Consider the following 23,908-nt stretch of genomic DNA (forward strand, 5'->3'; position numbering starts at 1 on the left):
ATGTGCACTGCATACAAGCTAAATATCTAGTCCTAAAGGTCTTTTTTAATTCTCTGAGGATTATTTAGATTTAGACAACTAGGTGTGGCTAAATAGTAGGTTCTAATTCAAACACATATGATATTAAAAATATAACAATTACAGCCCTGTGAGTTGTGAGTTTCAAGCTGTGTTGTGTTTTTACCATACTTAAACAATATCAGTCTTGTTATTGAAGTGTTTAAACATACTTAAATGTTTAAGTAACACTATTTTGACTGAAGTGGGCACAAAGGAAAGCTGGGGAGGGACTTTTTATAAGGGCATGGAGCAACAGGATGAGGTGAGATGGTTTTAAGCTGGAAGAAGGTAGGTTTAGACAAGATATGAGGAAGAAGTTCTTTACTCTGAGGGTGGTGAGAAACTGGAAGAGGTTGCCCAGAGAGGTTGTGGATACCTCCATTCTGGAAGCATTCAAGGCCAAGCTGGATGGGGCTGTGAGCTGGTCTAGGGGGAGGTGTCCCTGCCTGTAGCAGGGGGTCGGCACAAGATGATCTTAAAGGTCATCAAAACAAGTAATATTTTTATTGCCATACACCAATGAAAATATAACTCTACAGGTGGAATATGTAATGCTGGGCACAGCAAAAACACAGCTTTTCTTAAAAATTTAAGATCAGTGACATTATTTTTAATAAAATTTAAAAATTTCCTCTAGAATTCTCCCCTCCCCATACCCTCCACCCATGTTTTCTTGTTAAGATAATGCTTTTCATTAGCAGTTACTGTTCAGCATCATTTAGGGCAGAATGGGCTTTTAAGTTAATTTCTTTCCATACAGTTTGCACTGTTACCAGTAACACCTTTGTAGCATTGCTAAAGCTTAAGTGCATGCAAATTCAAAAGCTGTTTGAGTAGCACATAATGAAGACTGAATTACAAAGGCAAGTTGCAGCAGCAATCCAAAAGAACACCAACAACCTTCCCAAATAAATACTGAGTATGAAGAATAAAAAGGCAACCTGAGCCTGTCCATAAGTAGTTCAATTCTAGCTGTTCCAACAGAAGGGATGGGTTTGCACTGGGGTGAACATATCCCAAATACACAGGTATACAAACAGTCACAGACAAGCTTCTTATACGGCTATTCATGGTAGCATCTTTTTCAGTTCATTGATTTCTTAGTCCATAGAACTCCCTCTTGCTCCTTGAAGACAACACTCATATAAAGGTTAAACATGTTACCTCTCTATTTCAAGCTCACAGAAGTATTTTCAAAGTTCTTGCATGCAGAACACATAAAAACAGATCAATTGTTCTGAACACCCTCTGGTGATGAACAAGAACATACACATTTTTCCTTCAAGACACTAAAATCTGAAAGTAACTTGGGTTATTCATAGAATATTCTGCTTGTGTTATTCATAGACATCTCTGCTTGCTTACACACTTTCATTAGTTACAGCTGAAAGCTTTGATGGCTATTCCCGCAGAAAGGTTTTGCTAGCTGTTACTACCTGATTCCTCATTTAACTTCTACCAGATTGCTAAGGAAATAGGGAATTTTCTCCAGTTCAAAGTCCTTATTTATTTGCTAAAGGCACTTTGGGCTCGAAAAGCTCATTTTTGGTGAAGGTTAATTGGTACTTCATGACAGAGCAGCTTTCACTAGGGAGACAACAAACAATAAAATATTAGGAATCTTTTAGCTCCCTCTGCTGCCCTAATCCTTCAGTAAGCTTTCTTCTGAAGTCTGTGAAGAGACAAGAAGCAGCGAAGCATCCCGTCATTCTCCTTTTAAGCGGGCTGTTCAGTATGGCCTGGCACTCTGAGCAGAACGCATAAAGAAAAGCATATAAAGTGCTGTGTGATGTACAAAGGTCTGCAGTTGTATTACTTCCCTTTGTTCTCCAATACCTGCAGCAAGTCAACCATGAACATCTTCAAATCTGGATATTGGTTAAGAAGATTTATAGCTAGCTTTCCAAAGAAAACAACACCTGCAATATACACTTATGTAAGAAAGTGCTGAAGAGTACTCAACACCTTGGAACATTCATTCCTCTTTCCTTTTCTTTACAGATTAAGATACGCACTACACACCAGCTTCAGCAAAATTCCTTTCCATACAGGCAGAACCCTGGCCAGGCAGGCCACGGCTGTCATTCATACCCAGAAAACTGCCCAATTTCACAACTGCAGTGAGCAAAGTCACAGCTCAGGTACACCAGATGGGCATGTGGTCATGCCCGTCAGCAGTGGTCATGGTGTACTGTGTGCCATTTGGCAACCTGCTGCTTTCACATGGTAAGAAGTTAGGCTCTCTGCTACAAGCACAAGAAAAATCTGGAATCAGAACGAAGCTTTAAAACTTTTGGTCACTCTGTATTTCAAGACTTGTTCATAAATATGGAAAAAAAACAGGTTCTGTTCATACCTGCAGTCATCAATGCACCACATCAACTATGAAGGAAAGATGCATCCTACCAGATCTCATACTGTACAGCAGCACAAACAGAAAGAGGTGCTTTATGAACACATCTTTTCTGATAGGGACAGAAAACCTCGTCTGCATCCTTGAAAAGAAGCTACTCCTTTATCATGCACTTTTCTGTCCTTTAAAGATCACAATGTTCAGTTACTTGCCAGTAATCAGACTTCCCTGAATAAAGGCCATCCTTCATAAGAGCAAAGGATGAGAGATTTTATCTGAAGTTTCAGAAACACATGCCATTAATATGCAATTTCTTTTTCAATTTAGGAGCCCCATTCAACTCTTCCTCTTTCCTTAGGTAATAAAGCCGCGCTGTTAAAACCACTATAACACATTCCAAGCTTTCTTCTGGGCACTTAAAGGAAGAGGCAACCTGTGCAGAAAGCTGTTAAGCTGTATACCAATGCTTCAGAGAAAAGAAAAAGGCTCATAAGGATTGCTGAGAAGCTTTGGATGTGCAAGGATGTCTTTTTTCTTCCAAAATCTGAACTAGAAAACCACGTCATATCTGTAGGGGGTAATGCAGGGTCTTCACAGACCCGCTGGACATGCACCATCGGTATTTTCTCTATGTACCTGGTGTCTGCAAATAATTTTTTCTGTTTCAAGCTATCGAACCAGAAAAATCAATCTCACAATTTTGCAGCTACATTTCCAGTGCTGTGCTGTAGTTGTTTAATCACTAATACTCATGTCACCAAAAAAGACAAAATAGAAGGAAACACCTCTTTCGCCTCCCAGGTCCAACGATACCTTTGATTCCTAAAGCTCAGAAACACACTGAAAGCAGAGGTGCCAACCAACACATACAATATATTTTACAAAGCACTCTGTTTAGAGAACACTCACTGCATTACATTTGCCAAGCCTTGTTCACAGAAGATTCAGATGTAGCAGAACTGTCCTCACGCTGCAGCCACCTCCCATTGCTTTCCTACCTCATCTGTTAGCTCCTAGCAAACCACCAGGTCACACATCCCCAAGGTAACTTCCAAGCAACGGTCGGTAAAATATGCACACACTTAATTAAGGATTTTGAGAATATAAGCAAATACACAGCATTGTTTACAGATCTGTTACAATGCGAAGTGCAATAATACCTTAATTAGAGATAACAACATTTCAAAATGCCAGAAACATTCAGATTTTTTCAGATTACTCAGAAAATGAACACATTTTATTTTTGCACTGTGACACTTCCAACTGTTCTGCCAAATGTATACTGCTATAATTATGCTTTGCAATCATCAGCTTCACTGGAGAGGGGGACAAAGAACAATATAATCAGTAACTAATAACTATATATAATCAGTAACTAATAACTAACATCTTTCACATGCCTTGTTACTATTTTTCTGCAAGAGAAGAAGCCTAAAAGCTACTTTATCGACTGTGAACAAGTCTAATATTAGCATCTCAGTCTGTCCAGGACCATGCTGTTATGCCAAAGCAGACTTCACAGCTACCAGTGGAAGCTGAAAACCACAGTTTTGTATCTGTCTTCTTCAAGGGACAGTCTGACTGCCATTATTTAAGTAATGCCAGTATACAGAACTATAAAAGCAGGGAGGACAGAGCACAGTTGAATAGCACCTTTTGGAGACAACACATGCAAGAACATGGCACACCGTTCAAATAAGAGGAAAAAAAAAGCCCTGAAAATAGCTTCAGGATGAAAGGCAAATATTCAATTTCATATTTAAGAAACCACTGAAGGGAATCATAGGTACCTCGGAGACAAAAATTTCTTACACAACTACATTAAAAGAGAACTAATTGCTCCCAGAGTAATAGGGTCAGATTTTTTTCTCCGCTGAGTATTAAGTGAAATTTAGCAGTAGCACTCCCAGTCCATCGTTAACTTGGGATAACAGTAAATCCAGTGCTGCCTATTCAATTTGTTGCTTAATTTGCATGATTCGTTACTGTAAGTGAGTGTGCAAATTGCAGAAAGCCATTGGAAAACAGTTCAACTCGCAGAGCACTCAGCATACACAGCCCTGTAACACAGGAGCGTTTCTGGCGATCCATTAACTGCACAGAACAAGCTGTGTGCAGCCCTGTGCACATGTTCACAGCGCAAAAAATCTCATTTTGGGAATCAGACCCACACCATTCAATTTTTAGGAACTGCATTTCAACTCACTATCACCCCCCTTAAGCAGTGAGACAAACAGTAATGAAATGTGGTGCGTCACAACACTGCTGGCATCTCTTTATAGATGCAATAACACATGAACGTCTGCTCATCACAAGTTTTTATGTTAAACTATTTTAAAATACACATATAAACAGCAGCAGCAGTAATTAGTAAACCACCACTACCTGCTTTTAGTGAGCCTGCAATAAAATGCGTCTTAAAAATAATTCCTTTCTGAGCCAAAAGGTTGAGAAAGAAGAAAGCTGTACGGGAACAGCTGAACAAAAAAAAGCTGACAGAGAAGATAAGCCACCTTTAATAGCTGTACAGCTCATTAAGTTTCCTGAGCTTTAAAAAAACATTACGCATCCTCCTAAAATATAAAATATTTAGGTTGTGTCTAGGAAGTACAGGCAGAGAACTCTGATTTTTAAACCTGAACAGGACCACATATAGAGAACAGCTTTTCTAAAAACAAAGCAGCCCCCTCATTTTTATCCTACATTACACACTGGCATGGATACTGATCTAACAACATCAGCCAGAGAGATGTTTACAAACCTCTAAGAACATTTGGAAATTTGAACGCACAGACTCTCAGGAGCAGAATACAGATCTGACATTTTACAGAGCCAAATTGAATTCCTGTAACCAGAACACTTTAAGCATTTTTCCATATCCATTTTTTCTTCCCCTCTTCTCTTGTTCACCCTCCTCCTAGTCTTCCTACTCTGCTGTTCCAAAACAGCATTTAAATGGGATTAGGAAGTCAAAGTGGCTAAAAAACTTTGTTCCTGCTTTATTTTTCAACTGCATCAATTCCCTACAATGCATGGCTGCACAGATAGATTCTACCAGTAGGATGCAGTGAATTGTGCAAGGCTGGGAAAACAAGCCACACAAATGGCTGTGATTAAACAGTGTCACAACATGTGAACACACAGCCTGAGGGAAGCTGCTGCTGCTTTATACAGTCACAGGGCCTAACGGTCTGCCACCTCCACCCCTTACAGCATTCTTTGCCACATCATCACAACTAATTTCTCTTAAGTCATCCAACTGATGACTATAATGATCTTAACAGGAGGGTGGAGTTCAGTTCAGCTGTGGGTGCCACCAGAAGGGACAGGTTTCTCTGTCCCCTCTCACTTCTGCTTCCTCATAGTTTGCTAATTCAGCTCACATTAAAATAGGCAAAAAAGAAATAAATAATAAAATAAAAAGAAAGTTGAATATATACCTTCAAGTTTTCTTCTGGGGTCAGACACAGAGACTCTAGACCGGGGACCAAAGGATGAACAGCACAAAGCACTGCAGCATCTCACCCATAGGTGACTTCCAGCTGATCCTACTGAGTTGCCCAGAAGGAGGGACATCCTTCCCAGTTTTCCACCCTCAACAGCCAGCTCTCCAATTCTTCATGAGCAGATAAAGCTGACCACTTGGCCAATCAGTCAAGTAGTGACATAAGACTGATTTAAATCAAGTACTTGGGGTGACCTTAGCCACTTTTTGTTGAGACTACATCACATATGAAATTGTACCCTCTGATACTCTGATGAAATGCCTTTCTCTGGCTTTGTCGGGGGGAATTGTCCCTGTGCCCCTCACTCCTCCTCTCCAACTGCCCCTTCAACGCAACTCTTGAATCAGCTGTGACCTGGACTGAGGAATTCAGCTAGATGGAAAATTCACAAACAAAATATTTCATTTTTAGTATTGGTCCTCTTCCAGCCTAACTCATTATATGGGTACACTCATATTGACACAAAGAAAGGGGGGGGAAAAAGGAGGATACAAGCAAGCTGTCAGTGACTGCTTACACCAAACACAGCTGCTAGAGAAATGTCTCATGACTAATGCCGAGAGAAGCAAATGCTTCAAATGCAGTTTATTTCTTCAGTATTAGGCAAGATGCAAAGATTACACATCCAGCAGTCTGTACACTTACTCCAGTCGTACCAGAATGGGTTTGGTAAAGAAACTGATAGATCCCTTTCAAGAAGAAACAAACATTTAGTATAAAAAATCATGTAGCCTCAATCATTCATGTGCATTGTTCAAAATAATACAACTTATTCCTCAACGTGTTTTCACATCAAATCTAAAAGAAAACAAAGAATACCAGGAACAATTCAGACAATTGTGATTCAAGATTAACTGACTGACGCAAGTGATTCCACTCCTTTCACAAGTTCTCAGTATTTTTATTAACATTCGTTAAGTTTGGGGTCTTCCGGGATTTTTTTTTTCTTTATTTTCTTTTCCATTTGCTCACTAAGACCAGATACAGGCTCTTAAATCAATCTATATGAAGCATATCTGTAGATAAAGACCCTAGAGAGGATTATGTGGTCTCCTTATCCTTTTGTGGTTGTTATTTTATATAAACCCACAAACTTTCACAACGTCTTGGCAGAATGTTGTAAAATGCTGAGCTGAAAGGAAACGGAATTGGACAACAGGACGGAGCTCCCACACTTTGCTTTTATTCATCAAAACCAACACCTCTACAAAGTTAACAGAATTTCGACAGGAAAAGCAACTCAATTAAAAAAATACACGGAATGACCAAACGAGCAGAGTTCCAACCTCCAGAAATATTTATAATCCACTAAATGAATGAAACCTTAGAAATTGAAATATCCAACCTTCAAAGATGCGATCCAGCCGTTGCCGCTTCACTTTGTGTTTGTCCATGAGAGACATAAGAGGGGAAGCTCAGAGAACGTCTCCGCACAGTTTGATGATGGACTTCAAGTCAGCCACAAATCAGAAATGTTTTCTGCCTTTTATAAACTTTGGTTTTTTTACCTGTGAATAGAAAGACAGATTTCATAAAGATTGGGTTTTTTTCACCCCGTCCAAAAATAGTGCCCTGTATATGCATTGAAAAAAAAAGAAAGAAAACATTCCAAGTTCCTAAACATACTTGGCAACCTGAGATTTCACAATAAGCTTCCCCATAGGAACACATCATTCTTTTGCATCATAACACAGCAATCAAGAAAACACTCCTCCCATGCTTAACTGCAAAGATTTTGATGTTAAAATAAATTAGAACTTGACACTGGGAAGTTTCGAGTCACAATTCAAGAAACATGTAACTGAAGATGTGCAGCCCAGTGACAACACAGACTGCCGACATCTATATCAAGCAAATGGTATTTAAAACAGCTTCATGCATGACTAAGCAAGCTCTTTGGCAGCACACACAACTAAGCACTTTTCAGATCCCGTGTAGCTGGGCAAGACAGCAGAAGGGTAGCACAACACACAGCCTGCAGGAAGGGGGTGGGGAGAGAAGAAACATCCCTCCACAAGATTCTCATCAAAATGGTAGATTGTAAATAAAACACACAGGAGCAAGTGAACAGCTAAAGCTATTGAGATCCTTGCAAAAGCATAACAAGAGCACTGCATCTGTCCCTCGTAAGGATTTCAGTGGGCACTGAGAACCACGCTCGTATTACAAGCATGGTGCATATAAGCTGAGCCAAATAATCCATTTCCCCCTTTCCTTTTATTCCTGCCCAAGAGCCTTCAATATCAGTAGTGAACATTACATGGCCTTGAAAGTGATCGAATGTAGAAATCTCCTTGTTTCTTTCTAGATGCTATTTTTTTCTCCAAACAAACACATGCACGTTTCATCAACATCTTACAAAGACTCATGCTCTTGAGGTGAAGTGATAAAGAAAAATATTTTGAACATGAAGTACTGCACATTTGCATTAAAATAGCTATCTTCTTCCAGCCGTATTCTGCTTGCTGCTTTTGGATTTTTAAACAACACTCCTCTCTGTGTTTATTTTCATTTGAAGATGGAGGTAATGTGCAATTTTCATCATGCTTTTATCACTTTATTCAACTTTATCCTCCCCTCCATTCTCCCTCCACCTTTTCCTTTATGCTCAAATTCAAGACTGTTCTAATGTTCTGCACAATGTCTGACTACAGCTGAACATAATCAGAATGACAGAAGAAATTGATGAATAATGCTGAAAAACAAAACACTGCCATATATTAATTTTTCTGTTATAATTCCCCACATTGATTATTCCTGCAAAATACTACATCCTTCAGTATTGAACGTGGCTTGAAGATTACACAAGCATGACACCAAATCTAACACAGTTAAATGCCTTTTAAAACTAGCCGTAGCTACCTGCCTTTCCTTCAGCCAACGTGCCAAACTCGTGTCAATCCTAAACTAGCATTTATTTGCCTATTATCTCTGCTTTACAACCTACCTCCCTTGATAGACAACAGAAGAAGAATTTTAAAAAAAGAGGACAAGAAACAGAAACCAGAATATACTGAATGTTTCTAATGCTAATCTAGGTTTAAATTTTTATAGCTGATTTAATTTCCTGTCTTGTAGAAACATACATGCCTTCTGTCCTCCTTGTACTCAGTTTTGTTTATTCATTCAGCCAAAGATTTTTCCACCGTAGTCATTCTACATACAAAGCTGGCTGACAGCTGTAAAAAAGCAGCCCATCTGTAACTACTGACCTACCACTGGAAGTGCCACCAGCTGTTTTCTATCCATCTACAGTAGCTTCAAAGTGTGCTGTATAAATCAAGCAGCTTTGTTTAAAAACCTGTTTGGTTTTTTTATCCAAGATGTTGTAAGTTTCAAAAAAAAAACGTGTGAACAAAAACTAAATTAACATATTAACATAGGGCTAAATGTAACCCTCATACAATTTTATTGTATTTCATGTTCTAATCCAAAAAGAAGATGATGATATGGCAAGCATTTCCCAGCAAAACAAAAATGTTATAATTACAGAGCGTTAGTTACTGCAATTACTAAACCACAACATGAATAACTGTATTTGAGAAATTCACTAAAAATACAAGCCCATTGCCAAATGAATTAAAACTCAGAACAAAAAAAAACACCAAGAAGTACTTAAGAGCACACTTCAATATTATAACTAAATGAGAATCCAAATGAACTCAGGATATATATTGATATACGTTGTCTATCTGCACATCGAGTGGTAGCTACAAAGCCATCTGAAATATCAGTGTACAGAACCTGTCTATGCAGCACAATTTTGAGATTAAATATATATCAGTGAAAAGAATATTAGAGCTTTTCTTCCAATTAAACAAATGATCCTACTCTTTGAAGATATTTTTTTAAGAGAATATGCCTCTGGCAATTATAGCCCGGAGCATTTAGCTCTCTCTCTAGAATGGATGAGATTTATTCTTTGAGACATCACAATAAAAGTAAAGAGAATCTTCAACATTTTTATAGCAGAGCAAACAAATCCTACAAGCTGAAATGCGAATTTCAAGTAAGTAAAGCAACTTTGACTTAAGGCAGCATTGGTGATGGAGTAAAGGACAAACATAAAACCGTGAGTGAGAAGATTTGAAAGCAAGCCACTCAAAACCCAGGAGATCTCTGCAAAAAGATGATGAGAAAGAAGAAAACTAAAAAATTATTTCACTTTTAAAGCTAACCAGTAGGCTACTTACACGCATGCTGGTAGGTTGAGATCACAGAATCACAGAATATCCTGAGTTAGGAGACATCTGTAAGGACTGTCGAGTCCCACTCCTGGGATGAGATGAGTTCCAAATTGCTAAAGAACTCTCATCAAGCACCGGACGTTGCAATGCGGGATACCTTCCTTGGCTTCACTTTCATGGAAAACTTTTAGGTGAAACAAACAGTCTTTATACTTAAACTAAGTGGTGGAAGCCTAGTAAAAAAGTGACCTGCATCACATATAATCTGTAAGGAGCCCACTTACAAAAAGACTGTGTATAAGCTCTTCTGAGCATGGACTTTGACCCACACAGCTAGACAAGGCAAAAGACTGACTTGTACCTCTGCCTCACTATCAGCTTCCTTCACACAAAAGGATTTGTAGACTAACCCAAATATGCTGATAAAGTGTAAGAAATCCAAAACAGAAATGAAATTACAGACTGATAGATCACTAACACACTGAGAACGAAGCCATGAAGTTGCATGTAACCCTTAGGAATCTCTATCTTCATTCAATTTAACTGCACTAATGGACGTTCTTTGGTCTGAAACTACATTAAGTTACTGAATTATTTTCTCTTTCTACTGTCGACTTTCAAATGTATAAAAAGGTACAGCAAAAAAAGCGGGAAGTTTATTTTCAACGTTCCACTGCCGTTAGTTTCTTATGACTTCATAAATTAAATAAGTTTCCAAGACAACCCAAGCAGACTAATGCTTTGCTTCTCTCTCTCCCATCCAAATCAATAAGAGCTCTATTTTCCATGACACCTAAAAGCCTTCAAATAGCCACTCTGCACAGCCTGGAACTAAGAAGTAAATAATGAAAGTGTTCCTCGTGCTATAAATATTTAAATTATCCCAGATAACCACACATTTTGCAGCAACTGTTTGTTTTGGAGAATAAATAGGTTCCCAAGATAATAAAGATCCACCATACCTAAGACTTCATGGCAGAACAGGCAGCTCACAGCACATTAGGCTGCTCACCATGCAGAACAACACCTTAGCAGGATGACCAATATGACAATAGTTTTCTGTTGTTTTCTTTGGTTGCTTTTTTTTTTTTTTAATGATTATTTTATTTATTTGATTTTCTCTTGAATGGCTGTTTGACTGCCTAACCAGTGAAACAATCTGAAGGACTTGTAGAACTTACACTGGCTTCATGGCAGAACTTCTGCTATTCCAAGCAGCAGATTCTGTACCACACCCCCTGCTCCCCTGTTTGCACAGGTAAAAACAAACCTCCAAACCTGTACGGATTTAAACTATCAGTTACAGCATCCTGACATCCATTTTACACACTTATTTCTCCACAAAGCACGAAGCCGTAAGTCTTTCTGCAAGCCTAATTCAAAGCAGCACCCACAAAGAAGTACTAATTGCCCTACAACAATCTGTGCTTAAATTAATTATTGGTGTCCCTTAGAAATTAAGCTTCAAGTTTCAGGTTTTCCTTTCTGGCAGAAAAGGACAGTAAATGACATACACTGAAGACAAGTTAGAATGTAGAATGCTGTTAATGTGAAATGGAAGTACATCTATATTGTCCAATATTTCTCTATTCCTTAACAATGTCCCTCACATTTGGCAAATGAGAGTACAGTATCAGTTTATAAACAGCAGGAAGGAAAAGGACATGGGAAGAGGCTAGGTCAGAGAAATTAGCTTAATGTTCAAATAAAGAGCTACGATGAATTTGGTTAGTAAAGGCATCAGTTTTCTGAGGCCATGGAAGGAGATGTGGGCTCTGAGAGAGGGAAAATAAAGCATTCTGCTTTTTTTTTTTTAATAAAGTTCTACAATTCATCACTCAACACTTCCACTGCCAGTAACACAAGTACCGCTTCTGTGCAGAGTAAAACTTGGATCTGAGGATGCTGCTTCCGAATGAAAGTTAGGTGATACTCCGGTCTCACTGAAGTTCCATGGAGTATTACACCTACGCATGGAATTTAACTATGAGATTAATACTGAACTCATTTTTTTTTCTTTCTGAAGTTCGAAAGTATTCAGCAATACCTACTACTAGACATGTAAAAAATAGCAAACTCAACAAACAAAAATAGTCTAGAGAAACCTCAAATAGGAGGAAAAGAAAAAGAGACCACACACATTTCTTCAAAACATGGCAATACTCCGACTGCTGCATCATCATTGGATGTCCTACCTGGAATACTGCAGGACAGCTGGCCCTGCTGCTGTGCCTCTATGGAGATGCCATGACTTCCACTCAGAACTACTGCAGTATCAAACCATCACAGCATTTACACTGTACTGAAAACTACTCTTACAAAGGTCTAAGCTACATTTAGAAATAAGCATGGCCCAATGAACACAACAAGATTCACTGCCAGAAGAGAAAGTATTAAATCAGACTTCCTCTGCAAAAATGGAAGCTGTTCCATCTAGTCGTGCAAAAATGAGTATTCTTGACTGTCAGACAATTTATCTTGCCATTAAGTGTGGCTAAGGCACTTTGCCTTACCATTAGATGTCAGTACAATCTAAGAGAAACTGTACAGAGTGCTTCAAGATCAATGAAATGATCTCACATGAGGGAGGAGATCACTGAAGGAGATGCCAAGAAATGTTGGACTCTACTCACAAAAAGCTGAAAATCTCAAACATCATAATGCTGCTGCCTAAATCTCAGCTACCTTTATATGAAAAAAGATGAAGAACCAGAAATGCCAATACAGGCAGTAAGTATGGTCAGAGACATGGGAGAGCTTGCTTAAAGGAGAAGAGGAAATGCTTTGGTTGAAGAAAAGCTTGGAGAAGAAAAAACTGCATGGAAAATGAAAATATAACAATATATATCAGATATGCACTGTGCTTCAATTCAATAGCTAGGGAGCACGTAATGACTACCGGAAGAAAAAAAAACAAACAAGCTTTCTCATGGAGCATTCAATTAAACTGGAAAATCTGGTATCACCAGGATGCCAAAACTTCAAGTGGTTCTTAGAAGGAATTAGTTATTTGTGGAAAACCCTTCAGTGTCCACTAGTAATGATGGCCAATATGCAAACCCAGATCAAAAATCCATAAGCAGAAAAATAATAAAAGAAAATCATCAGTGCATGCTTGTTTTGTTCTCCCACACAGTAATCACTGTGTTATATTAGCGTTTAGCTCAGCATCTAACAGCTGCTTCCAAAGGAGCAGCTTTTCATGAAGAATAAAATCAGAACAAACATGATACTTCCTCAAATTTCCACCTGTAGTCACTGCTGGAGACAATGAGGACCTGTGGTCCCTTGTGATACATGGGCACACCTTACATTCTTAGAGCTGAAATGTGTCAGTATGATTATGGCTAAAAGATACTAATGGAATCATCAATCTGAAAATCAAGATGATTAAAGAATTGCCGGTGGCGTAGACCCACCACAGTACATAGGGTGGGTGCCCATCCCTGGAGGTGCTCAGGTTAGACAGCCCCTGGGCACCCTGAACTGGTGAGTGGCAACCCCGTCCACAGCAGGATGTTAGAACTAAGGACTGCAAGATCTCTTCCAATCATTCAATGCCATTCAATGATAAGGCTCTATGATACACGGTAAATTGATCCAACAGTGACAACTGTAACTAGTTGTTTTTGCTTAATTGTCAGTTTAGCTGTGAGTTCTAGCCACTGCTTTCCTACACATGTGCCTGGAGGCTAGAAGAACGGCTCATACTCTGCACAGGTGCCAACACTTCAGCTTCTTCTTGCAGCAAAGATTTAGCTCCTTGATATTCTCCCAGAAAGTCTGATCCCATCAGACACTGGCCTCCTTAAACTCAACAGCAAATAAAGAGTACTGTGTGTGGGCCCCAGAGCGAGGCATCGCCTTGCCAGAGCGGTTCCACCAGCATCCAGGGCAGGAGAACCCTTACCTCAGGTATATCCCAGGCCCTAAGATGAAAGGAGTTGGCACCATGAGGTTTGGGTCAGCAGATTATTCATCCCTAGTGCAAACAAAGCTACTTTTCTTCAGATGGAGCTCTCCACCCTGTGAGAATGGCTCACTCTTCTTCTGTATTTGGCCTAAAATTTGAGAACACAGTTTCAGAGAGTGCAGCTCATTAAAGCAAACATGATTGCTCTGCGGCACCTCTACCTCTCTTAAAAAATTATTTCATCAGCAGTTTTAAATATATCCAGTGAACTTTTTTTTCCCCTGTTGACATAAAGGTTTCAAATAAGGCCAAGAACACACCTACTCAGCACACCATTAAAAACAAAGCTACCATTTTTTACCTTACTATTCACTATTTTTTAATGTTGGGTGTAAGTAATCTTTTTTTCACTACCCTGTTTTTAATCAAATTTATTTAAGTCTTTAAATAAAATGTCTTCCAAGATACAGCATAACATTTAATAATAATCAGCTGAACTTAGGGCATAAGATGATAAAATGGCATTGCTGAAAAAGAATACGGTGAAAACAGTAGTTTACTATCACAACAGGAGGTTGTGATAGTAATTCTGTCATTAGAAGCTTTTTATGAGTTATTTATCTTCACCATAAGTTTTTTCCCAAAGCTGTTCTTCCCCTTAGTAGCATCCTCTCTCAATTATGGATCTGTCGACAAGCCAAAAATTACTTACTTCTGACAGCATATTACTGCACATGTGTGTGACTGCAGACAGATGGGAAGCATCGCTGCTAACTCAGACTTCTGGGTCATGAATAACACTTTCACACAGAGATTCAAACCAGTATTACAGAATTATAAGAGGCTACCTGACTGAGACACCTACATTTCTATAGAATCCCAAAGACGTTCTTAGTGTTGGAAAATTGTTGTCGACTGAGCATTTGCACTGCTATGTTTCCCACCTGCCAGAACTGCTAAAAGCCTCGTATCAGGTGCTCAGCTTCTTCAGAAAGAATGGCAAGCTGATAAACTCCCACTTAACTCAAATCGTATGGACTTCCTGAAATTATGTATCCAATTCATAATGCACTCAATTCCTGACTTCGCCTCTTACACGCAGACCCCAGACGTGCAGCCAACCTTGCACTCTTCATTTCACCCCTTGCTGACTACGTAAAGCAACACGCGAGTGCACATCCCAGCACACACAGATACTGTGATACATACTGTTTTACAAAGTACTTTACAAATCCCAGATGAAAACCATTTAAAAATGTCAAATGAGAGGGTTGTTAGATCAGTGTTAAAGTAAGCGCTTTCATATTTTTTGAAGTCTAAAATGAAAGAAAATTACATTGAAAGAAGATCAATCTCTTCTCAATTTCTCTGCACAGACTGAAGAGCTGACAGACTCCCTCCCTTTTGTAGAGAGGGATGAAAGAGCCGGACAGGAGCCGTGTAAACGAGCTAAATAAAACCACAGTGACTGTGAAAGACAGCAGCGGAGCAGCTGAATGCCCACTGCAGAAAATAACTCAAAACATAACATTTCTGTGACTGGAGTAAGAAACTCAAAATTATTAAATACATTCAACGTTTTAATGCACCTGAGAAAGCATAACAGGACGTGAAGAATTAGCCCCAGCTCACGGCTATAAAAAGGGAAATGCCTCCGTTAATGAATTCTCTGGGAAGGGAAACAATTACTGTTGCATTTCATGGATCTTCATTGCTGGAAAGGATTGGAACCAGCAGGGACAAAAGATTACTTTTAACCTTTTATTGATTTATTGAGCCTTCATTTTTTCCCTCTAAAACAGACATAATCCCACATCAGAGCGGCAGGCGCACAGATTGCGTGGATGTTCCACACGTGACACCAACGCAGATCACCTGGCAGCAGCAGCCCACAGACAGCCCCATGGTTTGCAGATTAAAACTGGTGATTTAAGCAACACATCTGTTTTCAGAAAGTGGAAAGCAGAAAAGATTCTGCAAGTGGATAGGAAATAATGCCAAAAGACATTAAGGACAGAAAGTTAGCTGAGGCCAGCCAGGTCCATTCAGAAGATGAACCGTGGGATCTGTTTTATTTTTTCCCCCTGCCAAAAAGCTTGGAATGCTGGATCTGGGTGCACAAATAGCCAGGTGTGCCTATGTCTCTGAAAAAAAATGCTCTCTATGGGGGAAGACAATTTTTAGGATATTTTTCGTTCCACTTGAACAACAAAGTGTTTGAGCAATATTTAAATACTACTACTAGACCTCAGTTCTTCAGAATTGCTTTTCACATCTAGCAATAATTTGAGTGAAATAAGTGTGTTTTTACTCACTACATACAATTCATGTACACCACAGGCCACATTTTAATTTACCCAGATCACTGGCCTGCGGCAATAGCAGCCCATCAATGCTATCACAACAGCAGGCCTTTTTATCCCCTTTACAAACTTTACAGTGCAAAGTTTTCCATGTAAAGATGTAGCATCTTGCATTTTCAAAGTGCACACTTGAGCAGCATTATATCAGATACAACTGACATCCTTCGTGCAAAGCCTTTTTCAGTCAGGTGAGAATTTAACAGGTTAGGAAAAAAACTTGTCTGCGTGAACCCTTGCTTACTTTGGTCCCCTGGTAAAACTACAGCTGTAGTAACACATAAGTAATATAAATAGTTTTGGTTTTGTTTTGGTTTGGTTTTTTTTTTGTAAACGTTGTGCATAAGGATACATAACTCACATTTCTTTATTTCTTTTAAATCAGTCCAAATACTGAACCATCGCCTTCTCCCAGTTTAATGGGAAGGCACTGGCCAGCACCTAAAAATAACAAAATGGAAATTATCAAGAGCATTTCCTCTTCATTTCCCATGAATTGGCAATAAGAAAATACTGAACTGAGAAAGTTCCACAGGATCATTAGTAACTCTCACCAGTAGATTCTCTACATTTCTTCAACACTTCTGGTATCAGTACAATTACACAACTGCTACATAAATCTTTCAGCAATCTGCGGTATCAAAAAATTCAGTTTCTTTAACAAGCAGGTACAGGTAAATTAAGAATTAAAATAAATGCTTTTCAAGTTTGATATTAGGTGTTGGAAAAGTGTCTTTCCACATCACCAAGCAATGAAAAACCTAGTGATAATGCAAAATAAAATAAGAGACTAATAACTGACAGCTCCCTTTTACTCTTTTTGATTTAAGTTATGTTTTACAAACTTTGCACCTTACCCTACAGTCCTTCTGGAAAGCATGTGCATGTTTTGTAGATCAGAACCAGTTTGCAATTGTCAAGGTACAGCTACAAGAAAACTCTTCGTTCCCCTACTCAGCAGAAGAACCAACGCCCACTGAACTCCAGAAAAATACCTAGAAATACCACTACCAATTACATCCCAGCATGGCTTTCTCATCATCAAGAAATGGTTACTAGACTAAAGGGCTCCCTGCAGTCAGAACTTCCACACCCAACAAGAGAAATTGTTTGATTAGTAATTTTTTCCATACATTTTGGTGTCAATCAGCATCTCGTGACATGACATCTCATTAAGGAATTTCCAGCTAGCTACACTCCCATCTCAATCACAGTAAGAGTAGTTTCACACCTTGCTAAATTCCATAAGCAACCTCCTATCGCAATTACAGGAATTGCTTATGTAGAAGATTGATGCTAGTGGCTATGACCTGGTATCCTTTAAGCAATTAAGTCAGGGGAAACAAAAAATGAGAAGAGCAATTAGATGGCCTCATGCATCTGAGACTGACAGACAATTGTACACGATACTAATATATTGTAACCAATGCTAGCATACACTACCAATTTTCCTGATTAATTACATTTTGTCTATGTTCAACATTTATGCTCATCTGCCCTCTCTTTTATTCATCATTGGGAAGGTGGAGGAGAACAGCAGGGCCAGGAGAGGCTACTTCACTAAAAGAATCTACAGAACGTCCTTCCCAGAGAAACAGGGGAGGTACAGGTCTTTAATTCCCCTCTTCTGTTCACACACAGTTGCAAGATACAGTCTCTCTACAGAAAGAAGACCTTAAAAATGTAGGAACTCTGTTACTTTATATTCGAAAGTCACTTTTGAGAGCTGTCGAAGCAGCAACATGCTTGTGCTTTCAGATTGACTTCAGTGCAAAACTGCTTTATTTTTACCGTAAAACAATTCTGGTATCTGCAGAAGGGGATGAGCAGATTACCTTTTTGTGCACTGTATTAGGAAGATCCTAATGTCAGAAGGCTTCCTCATTTGCACATCAGGATTCAAGATTCCTACATTGTGTATAAAAAAACCTGGCAATAAACAAATCCAAATGCAACAAGCTATTGTATTTTATTCCAAAAAGGCTTTAGTGCAACTACATCTGTCACAGCACCTCAGTGTATTTCTGTATCAATTGCTATAAGTAGAAACTTTCACAATTTATCCCCTCTCCTATCTGGGAATTCTTAGTTTCTTTATTTGAGCATGTATGTTCTTTTCTATCTCACTACAGAAGAAAGACCAAGCAAGGTGCACTTTGCAGCTGATCCTAGAAAGGAAAGACCATAACAGTGTTTAATGGAAATTCATTTCAATCCTACATTACATTGAAAATAAAATTTCTAGCCCCTATTAACTTGCAGATCAACTCCTCTTGCTTAATTAGAATGCTCCTCCTGCTGAAGGAGAGGCCTCATCCAGAAATTTCAGACTGTCTTGAGCTCAGAATATTTTATGCCTTGAGGACAAAGTCAAAGCCATAATATTCTCTCACGTACCAAGCAGAGCACTGAGCAAAGTTGTAAAGAGACTGAAAGCTAGACACACACCAAATAATTTGCATTTCTCAAGAAGCATTTCTCAAGAAATTCTGAATTAAACCCTAGATGTGAGAAAAGAGAAGTAACACTGCCATTCGTTCAAACATCATCAACAGATGATTATAGCTGAAATAAAAATTAGTCCTTGTAGGACTCCCTGTAACAGAGCTCTGGAGGCACACTGTCACTGCACACTGGATGTGCTGCTTCAAGAAAACCTCAAACCACTTCAGTGTCTTATTCTCCTCAGAGAAGCCAGACGTGCATCGCCTTGAGGATGTGACAAGACCATCTGTCAGCAGGCCAGCAGTACCCTGTAGTTTTTTCCAAGGCACATTCTGCCATAATGCCAACTTTTTCTTAAAAGGTATAGCAAGAAAATAAAGTTAGATAAATTAGATGAATTCCCCATTGATTTCTTGTGTACTATGAGCTCCTCCTCCAGTAATGTGAAGTAAATGATAGATTGCTGGGATCAGGAAAAGGATAACAGGAAAAATAGAGTTCTACAAAATTGCATCCAGGATTAAAAATAACAGATTTCTTCTCACTGTGCTACTTTTAATTACCTGCAGCCTAACTTGTTTGTAGCCCTTCTGTGGCCCAACTACTTCAAAAATACCTCTCATAAATGGTGCTCTGACAGTCAAAGTCTGACCTACAGGGACCAGTGTGTAAAACATTGTTCTGGGAAACTACCTTCATTGCCTTCACAATGGGGAAAACTTTGCATCCCGCATTTATTTTCCTTATTTCAGGCCCAACGTAGTCCTTAAGTCAATCACTACCTGTTATCTCTGCTTTCTTTTATGGTTAAGATTACTACGACACATAACTTGAAAAATATTCAAACTGTTTCCTAAAGAAAGGATAAATTAATGCCTCTTTTTAATGAAGAGATTAATCACAGTGATTCAAACTGCAGACAGTAAGAAAAAATAACTGGAAAAAAAAAGTTATTTCTGGTTTCTCGGTTTCAGAATCTTGCTTTTAGCAGGCTTACAGCCATTTGGCTGAGGTCAGTATTGTGATTGTGATGCAATATAAGAGGCCCAGCAAGCAATGAAGCTATTAATTCAGCCTTTTTGTATTGGCTTTCAACGTGTATCTGTATGTATGCATTGACTACAGAACAATTCCTCAGAAGAACGCTTCTTAGGAATGACTGCTGACTCAAGAATGAGGTGATGCTGCAATTTTTTTCAAAATGCAAGTTTTCTATCACAGCATTTAACAACATGCCACCAGAAGTCAAACTCAGTAAGAGAAGGCATGAAAGCTGAGATATGGTGACTGTGTAATACTAATCACATGGCTCTGAACTAGCAAGAACGGACACCATATGCTCACCAGCTAGACAGGAGGAACTGCTCTGGACTTAAAACTGATGAAAATCATCACAAAACACACCCTGAGGGGAAAAAAATGAAGTTGGTGTCAAAACAAGTTTGAAATCACCCCTTTTCTTCAGCTATAACCTTCTATCTATAACATCCCCAAGCATCTACATTTACATGATCAAATTGTTCCTGTAACTTCTTCTAGAGAGTAAACAGTAGTAAGCAATAAACAGTAGAAACCCATTCACCCTACCAGAGGTAGAAAATAAAAAGCCGGAAGAGAAGATTTTAGGAGCTGAAATATTCATCTCAGCATGCAGGGCTGGCACCACAAGGTGCCCTGCAATTCCTCTTCCACATCCTGCCAGCAAATAGCAACTCCACCTTCTCTTTTGTCCTTGGAATAATGATTCTCTCGGCTTTTGGAGCTGGGCTTCCCTATTTTGCCATCCTCTCTTCTCCAATCACAGCTTCCTGCCCAAGGTGATTCTTGAACTCTCCACTGCTTACTGCTCCTTGTTCCTTCACAGCTTTTAGCTATGAGAACAAAGCTCCAAAGCCCAGCAGACTGCTTGCGGGAACAACTCAGCTCTCCAAGGAAAGCAAGCTGGTCAACATCTCTGTATTACAAGTGGTAAGAACTGGGTGAAATACTGGCTCCCCATTCACATAAGGGAGCTTGTACGGATGTGATTCAGAATCAGACACCAAATGCCTTATCTGCGCTTAGCACCTCCACTAACATACTTGGGTTTCAAAACCGAAACAACCAGATGACATTCTTTTGTTCTCAACAAACAGAGGAGATTGGCAATCCCAGCGTTCCTTCTCAAACTCACACCAGGAGATGCTAGTGCTACACTTTCACTAAGACATAAGCTTTTTTCTCTCCAGTCTGTACAGTAATTAACTGTGATGCTTTACAGAACGAAGGAAAGAAATACCTTACAACTTCATGCAGGGAAGAACAGCTGCAACCCCTTTACAGAGACCTCTCTGTTGTCTATCCTCAACTTCTAAGAACTGTCCTTTGGACCAAACTAACTGGAGCCGCTCATAAATGCCTCCAAGCTCAACAGATACCAGATAAGAGGAGCAACCTTAGGGGCACCTACATCTGAACAGGTTATGGCAACTTCACTAAACTGCATCTGGTGTACAGTCAGAACTGTAGCAATGCAAAAAGGCCATCCAGCAGATCTCCTGAGTCAAAAAGGAACTTCAGAACATAAAACCACCAGAGCAGAGGCTGAGTCTTCAAAGTTGCTCACTGGCATATTCTGCTTTTAGCCTGCTAAAAAGGAAGAAGAAATGATAGAAACCTGTCAATAAGTCCTACAGTGTCAAGAGCAGCAGTATCACCAAAAGCTGAACTCTCTTTTCATCTCCTGTGGGAGAGGCACAGTACATTTTCTGAAGTATTCTATACAGAAACATCGGTCAGACTACCTCACTAACTTCATCTGGTTATTTAGGGCAGTCAAGAGGTCAGTAACAAAGTATCCATGACTGAAAGCAACATGAAGGAAGCTCACAAATACATTCAGCTACTTTTGCTTTCCAACTGAAAGCTGACACGCATCCAGCTTTGCCTCCACAAAAGGCACACAGACCTGTTCTGCTATTTCCTAATCCACCTAGTTTGCAAAAAACGTTGAACACTATTTTAGCATTATTTCTGCACAACTTTATTAAGCAGTTTCATGAAGTAACACATTTCTCATCACTGACATCACTAAGCTTGTTTCATATCTACTTCTCAGTGCCATTTTCCATTCACCTGAAGTCAAGTTCATCCTTATTTTGATTAATTACTGTTTTTTCATTGAATAAGACAACAGAACTATAAAACAAGCCTTTGTTTTTAACACACACTTAAAACAAGCAGACAAATCTAAAGCAGAGGTCTACAACACAACTGTAGGATTTACTTATATATAAACAACAACACAGTACGTTTTATGGGCTGGTCATAAACACCATGATCTCTATGATTCATTATTCATAAAGGAATTTTTAACAAGGCAAAACTATTTCAACTAAACAGTTATGAGACATGTGTGGTGCACTGTTTCCCATTAGCGACAGGCAAGCAAATGTTAACCTGGCTTTGTCTGCTCATATTATTTCTCCAGAAGTAGTTCAAAGACGGCCCACAAAGCATAAAGACCCTGCAGCAACCTTTTCCTAAATCATTTCAATATAACTGAGGAACAGATCCCCCTATGCATAATTAGATTTGAAAATGTAAATGTATTTCACTTGAATAAATAAAATCAGGAGCTCGACACTGCAAGACAAATATATCTGCAATTGTATTACAGTTCAAAAACAATTTCTCAAAGCATGGTTTTTCATTTAAGTCTTAAAATAGACCAAAAGTACAACATGCACTTTCGTTTTATCTGACAACACCGCATATCTGGACTGAGATTCTTAGCTTTTCTGTGTTAAGATCTAGATGAAAATTATCTCTATAAAGAGAGTAAAATGTTCAGTTTTGAGTGATCTGACTTCTACAACAGATGGCCTAAAATATTAGTGATTCAGTTGTTGCTGGCATTAGTTCAGTTCTTGACTCGTTAATAAAAGATCTTAATTGTGAACTATTATTTCCCAATAAAATACTCATCAGAAAAAAAAAAAAAAACAGAAAATGCATGGCCAAAGATTTCATAAAGCTTGTCCATTTGTGCAAGAATTTCCATTCTAGATGATCGATACAATTCCAGGTTGAAAAAAACCCTCTTCTGCCAGATGTTTCAATAAGATCTAGATCCTGGCTCTTCTCAATACTGGCAGCATGCAAGCATTGCAGTGCTCAGCGACATCCATTTTATAACTGTGCACTGCAGAGTTATAGAAGCTTAGATCACACACAGAACTGTAGGGGTTGGAAGAGACCTGTGGAGATCATTTAGTTCAGCTCCCACACACTGGTCTTTCTTCCAGAGAAGCTCTCCATGTTTGGAAAGCAAGTGAGACGTGGGGTGACATTACAGCTACTTCTGGTTGGCAGAAGGGACACCCACCATCAGCCTTTCTCCAGAACAAACTGGAGGTCCTCAGCAAAATTTGGCTTTGCAATACAAATGATAAATTAACTTCTTTCTCCTTCAGATAGGACACATCTCTCTGCACAGCTGAGATGGATTTTCATCTCTCCTCTGTTGTAGTGTCCTCTGAAGGGAGGCTGTGATGAGGAGGGGTTTGGCCTCTTCTCCCAGACAACAAACAGGACCCAAGGAAATGGCTGCAAGTTGTACCAGAGGAGGTTTAGGTTAGACATAAGAAACAACTTTTTCTCTGAGTGGTCAGGCACTGGAATGGCTGCACAGGGAGGTGGTGGAGTCGCCATTCCTGGCAGTGCTCAAGAGGCGCCTGGATGAGGAGCTGCGAGATACGGCTTAGTGCTTGTGGTAGCAGCGGTGATGGGAGGACGGTTGGACAAGATGATTTTGAAGGTCATTTCCAACCTTGTGATTCTATGATTCTATGACTTCAGTGCCACCTCAGGTTGCCCCAGGCTGTCCAAAGCAGCTTTCGGCCATCAGGGAATGCTCACTGCCGTATCACAGACTGCAAAAGCAGAAGTGGGCTACACAGAAACAGGTTATTGCACTGCAGCAAACTGAAGTCATGCATCTGAAAAGATGAAATTAAATGCAACCGCTCATTAAATCCTGCATGAGCCTGATGCTCTGAAATCTACTTGCAAGTACTTCTATGGGCTGGCAATTACATTGCTGT

General features: G+C 39.3%; 1 protein-coding gene across 2 annotated transcripts in view; it reads right to left on the minus strand.

The window, feature by feature from the left end:
- Positions 1 to 7,427, minus strand: part of CTBP1 (C-terminal binding protein 1) — a 166,282-nt gene extending 158,855 nt beyond the window's left edge. For both annotated transcript variants that reach the window (XM_042812076.1, XM_042812075.1), the window contains exon 1: positions 7,265 to 7,427. In XM_042812076.1, coding sequence (XP_042668010.1) covers positions 7,265 to 7,322 — 58 coding nt within the window. In that variant the 5' untranslated portion in view covers positions 7,323 to 7,427. The remainder of the gene's footprint in view (positions 1 to 7,264) is intronic.
- Positions 7,428 to 23,908: the final 16,481 nt, after the last annotated feature.

Source organism: Centrocercus urophasianus, unplaced genomic scaffold, assembly GCF_019232065.1.
Source record: "Centrocercus urophasianus isolate 14NV4802_14NV808 unplaced genomic scaffold, USGS_Curo_1.0 seq_13, whole genome shotgun sequence".
NCBI classification, from domain to species: Eukaryota; Metazoa; Chordata; class Aves; order Galliformes; family Phasianidae; genus Centrocercus; species Centrocercus urophasianus.